The 6,857-nt window shown below is 39.1% G+C and overlaps 1 protein-coding gene across 1 annotated transcript in view; it reads left to right on the forward strand.

The window, feature by feature from the left end:
* The first annotated feature begins 8 nt into the window (after nucleotides 1-8).
* GABPA (GA binding protein transcription factor subunit alpha) overlaps nucleotides 9-6,857 on the forward strand; it is a 28,585-nt gene continuing 21,736 nt past the window's right edge. The window contains exons 1-4 of the mRNA XM_009640946.2: nucleotides 9-149; nucleotides 3,269-3,369; nucleotides 4,991-5,135; nucleotides 5,971-6,055. Of these exons, the coding sequence (XP_009639241.1) occupies nucleotides 3,293-3,369; nucleotides 4,991-5,135; nucleotides 5,971-6,055 (307 nt within the window). The 5' untranslated portion in view covers nucleotides 9-149; nucleotides 3,269-3,292. The remainder of the gene's footprint in view (nucleotides 150-3,268; nucleotides 3,370-4,990; nucleotides 5,136-5,970; nucleotides 6,056-6,857) is intronic.

Genomic DNA, 6,857 nt, shown 5'->3' on the forward strand with positions numbered 1-6,857 from the left:
GGCTGGGGGTGAGTCAGGCGGCCCGGCCCGAGGCCCGCGAGTCCTCTCCGGGGCGTCGAAACTTATCTTCGCTTGTAAAAACTCGTTTTGGGTGAAAACGAAGAGGGCGTTTGGCATCTTGCTCGGTTTGCTTCCTGGTGGTCGGCCAGGTACGTGCTGCACACCCACCTCTCCCAGTTCGGATTTACTTTCTAACTTGTGACTGTCGATAAGGAAGGAAAGCACTTGAAATGTGGCACCACTACACCGCGTTTGCTGGTCTGCTGTCTTTGTGTTGAATCCCGACTGGCTGGTAACTTGCAAAAGCTGATTTGTAAAGGATAGGTTGTCTGTGTTGGTATTTAGCAAACTGAATGGTAAGAGGGGTTTTTAGTACCAGATGTTCCACAAACAACTGAACCATCAGAGCATCTTGGGAGCACAAATACCTCTGGTAACTGAGCTTCAGCATCACTTGATGATGCATATGGGCTCCAGTAGTTGCCCCCAGTTCACAATTGCTTGGTAGGATAACAAATACTAATTCTAGTAGTAGAGTTTGTGCCCCTATCACAACTTGCTTAATTCCTTGTGTTCCAGGGAAGAGAAGAGACAGATCTTAACAGAATAGTAGGGTTTCTCCCCTGACTGCAAATGCCAAACTGTAGTAGCACTGGGCTGTTGTGCAGGGGAAAGAAAGGCTCTGTTACCAGGTGCCTTCTCATAGATTAGCAGAGGTCAGATTCCTTCTTGGATAACAGGTAAAGACTTAGGGCTTTTTAGGTTGAAGGAAAAATAAAACCAAACAGAAATCAGTAGGCTGTAACTTCCACGAGTCAAGCATGGTTTTGTATGTTCCTCCAAACAAATGCTGCTGTTGTGGTATTCCTATCACATTGACCCTCCTAGCAAACCAGGCTGTTTTCGTTCTCTTGTTTCTCAGTAGCCCTCAGGGAAGGCTCGGGAAGCTTTGTCCCACCTGAACCTATGTATGCTTTCAATCTCTGCATCATCCTGTAGCAGCAAATTTTGCTCTACCTCATATGAAGTGTTTATATCACCAGGAGTCTCTCTATTCTAGAATAGAATTTTCCCCATTAGGTTTCTCTGAGCTGTTAATGACTTTACATGTTTTCATAATGTTATTCTTCCTCTTTCCACCCGTCATCTCCCTTTCTTGCATCTGTGCTCAATGGAACCATCTTTCTTCCTCTTTCTGCACCTGCTGTCTGTGCCTACGCTCCCCTCTCTTACCTCTCCAGGGTAACCAGAAATGTAGTAGCGCCTGAGAGATGCAACCGCAAACCGCCGTTGAAGAGTGAGTGAACAGTTACTATTCCAGCTGCTGATTTGGAGTCCAATCCATAAGGACTTCAAAATTCAAAATGTCTTGCCTAATTCTTTACAGTTGCTATGCTGTTATAATATTTACTCACTGTGCATCGCTTTGCATTTACCAATATTGAATGTTTTCTGCCAGAAATCGTTCAAGATGGTGAGTTCTTCTGCAAGTCTGCACAGTTTTCTCAATAAATAACTTATTAATACATCAAGGAAAAGAAATCTTGGCCTAATCCCTTTTGTGACCTTACTGGTAAACTCCCCTCCTCACAAAAAAAAAATGATAACTTATTCTTGTTGGTTTGGGTTTTTAATCTGATTGCTAACATAGGAAAGAGTTTCCCCCTTTTTTATAGTACCAGTTAGCTTCTTTGGGAGCTTTCAGTAAGGGACTTTGCTCAAACCTTAATTTTGAAAAATCATGTAACAGTCAACCAGACCACCTGTAACCATGCAGGTGTCAGTTCTTTCAGATTTTTAGTTAAGCTTGTCTGCATTCTTCAGAAGTGGTGTTTCATCCTTCCCCATTCATCATGAAGATGATATACAAGATTAAGTGATAAGAAAATGGGACTCCCAATACTCTGTTCAGTGGATGCTACCACTCCAGTTCAGTGGACCCTACCCTGGCAGTTAGGGGATTTTCACAGAGCCAGATCTGGGAGCATAACAGATTCTCGTTTTGCTTCTAGGGGTGAGATATTAATGAGGTGCTGTTTGTTTCTTGTGTAGCCCTGGTAGCTTCTTACAGGTTGATATCACATGCAGCACTTGATTTCTTCAAAACTAATTTTACGTGATAATTTTTGAAGGACATAATAATAAGATGAGTAGTTTGAATTTCTTTAGACCTTTTCTGTAACAACTGTGCAACTTAAAAGTTTAATAAGTTCCCTTATTAACTTGTCTTCAATAAATTCTCTTACTGACAGTTGGGTTTGGGATAGAGTAGTCCCTGGGGAAGAATGATTCCAGGATGGAAACCTTGCTAATCTTTTCTATTGTGGATATGTAAATAGTAGCATGTTTTGCTTTTTCTACCGTGATTTTTTTTTCCCCCCCCTTGGTACTACTTCCTATTCCTTTTCCTATGATTTAGTGGTATTATTTACTATAAACTTAATATAATTTGACCCAGTTCTTCATCGTATGTATTTTATACTTAAGATGTCTGGGTTGTTCAGTGAAACATCATAATATTATACAAACTCTGACTTTAGAGACCAAAGGCTGTGATTCTTTCTTTCCCCCTTACATTCCAACAGGCTCCAGTGTTCTACAGGGTGTGAAAATCTGCAGTGTCAATGAGAATATCATCACAGAATAACTTTCCTTTTAATTGCTAACATACTGCATTAGTTTGGGGCTTAACAAGATGCATTCATTATGCACATATCATGAAGTGATCGCCTGTGAGAGGGATGGATGGAAAGATGGGACAGTCAATAAACACTTTATTGCTGAGTTTATTTACCTTTGAGGATATCATGGATCATCTGTCTAGCTTCCTGTTGCAGCATTTTCTGTAAAATATAAGAATAATCTTTCAGCCTTGCTAGGAAGGTAGTGTGTAGCCGAATCTAGACAGCAAAATACACATAACTTTCAAATAATTTTCAGAAGTTCTTTGCAACCAGCCACTAAAAGCTGTAGCTGGCCTGTAACAAAAACATTCAGTAAATTTGAATGCCTCCAAGAAGATCAGGCTTTGGGCTCTGTGCTAATGTCCGTTATAGTCCTGTATTTGTCCCTAGAACATTTGTTTGAGGAACAAGTATTGTCATCTATTTTGTGAAATCTGTATTGGCTTTTGGCTTTACTTTTAGGTGAATTCTTGTCTTTAACAAGCTATCCTGGTATTCAATTTAAAAAACATTTGATAGGACACTACGCATCATCTAGTTTTGTTGGTCTGTTACTTACAAAAAAAATTCTCTTCTCTTCATAGCTCTGTTCTTAAGACATTTTAGCCATGACTAAGAGAGAGGCAGAGGAGCTGATAGAAATAGAAATTGATGGAACTGAGAAACAGGAATGCACTGAAGAGAGGTATGTACTGACTTTGCTTTTGGGGGTCCTTGGGCTGCTATTCATTTATTTATTTGTTTTCCTTAATTGGTTTCAGATTTGTGGCTGCACACACACTTAAGTTTGGTTATTCAGATTTATTATTGGGTATTGTGTAATGCTTCAGAGATGGCAATGGTTATGAAATAAGTACAAGTGTTTTCTAGCTAGGCAAAAGAATTAACTTTAAACTGGCAGAAGTAACTGGCGCAGTATGATCTCCATAATCCTGCTGTTGATTGTTTCCACAGTTTTTCAACTTTCCTGCTGGATATTAAATTCTTAGGTTTGCTCATGCTCTCCTCAGTTTTTCTGTTTCTTATCTAACTAAATGTTGGTTTGCTTGAAGTGGAACTGTAGCCACTATAGGAAACCAGTGTAGTGCTATCATGTTCTTCAATCTTAATTGCTTAAATCCCAAACTGTTTTGTTTATCTCTTGCAATATTCTTAGTAGTTTTCTTCGCCTACTTTCATGTCCGTAGGAAAATGTCTATGTGTACGTGCTGCAAACCTTTCAGCTTCAGTGTATCCTACTGTAATTGAGATGAACCTTTCTGTTTCTCCAGTCCATTGCTTTACTGTTATGCAGGGTCATTTGTTTTTGACAGAGCATAAATGATATGCTGAATCTATTGATTATATTGTTAGGGCCATTGAAACTGTAGATACCCAAGTCTGATATCCTTTGACTTAATTACCTCAACCTGGTTTTTTCTTCCTAATGCTTCCCTCCTAATTTTTACAACTGTTTTTGAAAGCACAGAGAGACAGTTAATGTGTTGGATAGAAATAGCTGAGGCTGGTAGGTGACCTGCTCTTTAAGAACTTGTTTTGGAGATCTGATTCAAAACAACTTACTAATTTCTTCTTACTCTGAGCTCCTTGTATATTTTTACTACTGACAAGCTGACTATGTCTGTATACTTTCTGATTTCCTTCTGTGTAAATGTAGAGAGACCAACTGTCTAAGGTCATTATTAAGACACGAGTCCCATAACATTGATGTTTCTGAATTGCCTTCACCAATACTGTCATCATTGTAGTGCAGGACAACGATGACACGTGACTAATGTTTCCTTCAAGAGTCCATGTCTCTGTAGTTCCTTCATGTTGTCTCTTGTATGCGTTAAGCTTGTCCTTGTGCTGACTGGTGAAAAGACATGGACAATTACTCTGTATGAGAGTGGACTTTTTTCCCTTCTTTTTCCCTATCTGTTAAGTTTCTGGGTTTGTTTTTAACCTGACTATCTTTAAATACAGTCTAGGCAAGGCAAATAACATTAGTTTACTCTGTATGCAAGTTAATAACGTGTAACATACTAATCATGACTTAATCTCTTGAAAACAGTGATCTGAACATAATCTTGATACTTAACCTAGCTTTTTAATGGTGACAGGGTAAAAGGAAGGTTACACAACTGTAAAATCAATGGGACCACATTTAGTTGTTCATTCTCTACTCAAGCTAAGAGTTTTTCTTCATGGTATTAAGATTTCAGTTTTACCTTCTATGTAGTTTACTTTAACTTCATTTTAAGCTTTCCTATGCCTACTGTATTAATGTGTAGGTAATGATTTGTTGTATTAATTTGGTATTTAAGCATCGTAGAGCAAACCTACACCACAGCAGAATTTGTGAGTCAAGCTATTGACATCAATGAACCAATTGGAAATCTTAAGAAGTTGCTGGAACCCAGACTGCAGTGTTCCTTGGATGCACATGAAATTTGCCTGCAAGATATCCAGGTAAATTGAAAGGCTATGAAAGATTTAACCTCTTAATGGAGAAGCATTTTACACACTTTGTCCCTTTCTTCCATTGGTTGCGGAATTCATACTTCATTTGGTGTATTAATTACAATTAAGAGTTTAATTTTATGTCAGGTTCATTATCATCAGACCATTTAATATGGACACACTAATTCAGCGTGAATAAATCAAACTACTTTCAGGGTTCCTGGGATGAGGGCAGGAAAGCAAAAAATTACTACTTTGCAAGTGAAAGAAAAATGAGGGCAACAGCAATACTACTGTCTCCTGAGGTAGCCCTCATCATTTTTTGCTGCCTGAACTTCTGTGAGTCTAATCTTGTTCTGAATCTGAATAAAGCAAGGTTTTTTTACTATTCAGGTGCATAGAGAGAAAAATATTACTGAAGGAATTATACGCACACTATTTTTACAGGCATCACCACTTGTTAGACAGTACAACTGTTTCACGTTGTGTGTAGCTGCATGTTTTATTTTTAGTTATAATCAGACATTTGTGGCTTCTCCAGAAACAACAGGGAGAAAACTGCTTTAAAGACAAGAATTTTTATGAAGGTGTTAAAAACTGAGAAAAAGAACTGTAGATATCTTTCAAAAAGTGAAACTACCTTAAACAGAACAGAGTAGCGAGTTTCAAATTCCGATCAAATTCTTTCTGTCATGTACAATGTCTACAAAGTACTAAAAATATTTGTATGCTTCTTTGGAAATCTTGCTGCAGACACTTATGTGTTTCTAATGTTTAAAGGAGAATAAGTTTCTTGTAACTGTGAGACTAATACATATTTTTAAATTTTTTTGCTTTTGTCAAGCTGGACCCAGATCGAAGCCTTTTTGATCAAGGAGTAAAAACAGATGGAACAGTGCAACTCAGTGTGCAAGTAATATCTAGGCAAGGTAAGCAGTCATGTTCATGTGTTGTACAGACAAATTAATATTGTAGAAGTGCTTGTGAGCAAATCTAATCCCCTACTATTTCTAGCTGTAAAATGAAGAAAATCACTGAATGGTCACAATAGCTTCTAAATGTCTCTTTCATTGTGTGCTGTGGTTATAAGTAGTAGTAATTAGCATCAGTCCATGACATTTATTCTATTTGAAATGTTTTTTATAGTAACTTCGTATCAATGATATTTGAAAAGTCATGGCAGTCAGGTGAAGTCCCTGGTGACTGGAAAGAGGGAAACATTGTGCCCATTTTCAAAAAGGGTAGAAAGGAAGACCCTGGGAACTACCGACCTGTCAGCCTCACCTCTGTGCCTGGGAAGATCATGGAACAGATCTTCCTAGAAGCTATGCTAAGGCACATGGAGGCCAGGGAGGTGATTTGAGATAGCCAGCATGGCTTCACCAAGGGCAAGTCCTGCCTGATGAACCTAGTGACTTTCTATGATGGTGTGACAACAACAGTGGACAAAGGAAAACCGATGGACGTCATCTACCTGGACTTCTGCAAAGCCTTTGACACGGTCCCCCACAACATCCTTCTCTCTAAATTGGAGAGCTATGGATTTGATGGGTAGACTGTTCGGTGGATAAGGAACTGGCTGGATGGTTGCATCCAGAGGGTAGTGCTCGATGTCCGGATGGAGACCGGTGACGAGTGGTGTCCCTCAGGGGTCCGTACTGGGACCGGTGCTGTTTAACGTTTTCATCAATGCCTTAGACAGCGAGATCGAGTGCACCCTCAGCAAGTTTG

The sequence above is a fragment of the Egretta garzetta genome, unplaced genomic scaffold (assembly GCF_000687185.1).
Source record: "Egretta garzetta isolate BGI_Z169 unplaced genomic scaffold, ASM68718v1 scaffold45, whole genome shotgun sequence".
NCBI classification, from domain to species: Eukaryota; Metazoa; Chordata; class Aves; order Pelecaniformes; family Ardeidae; genus Egretta; species Egretta garzetta.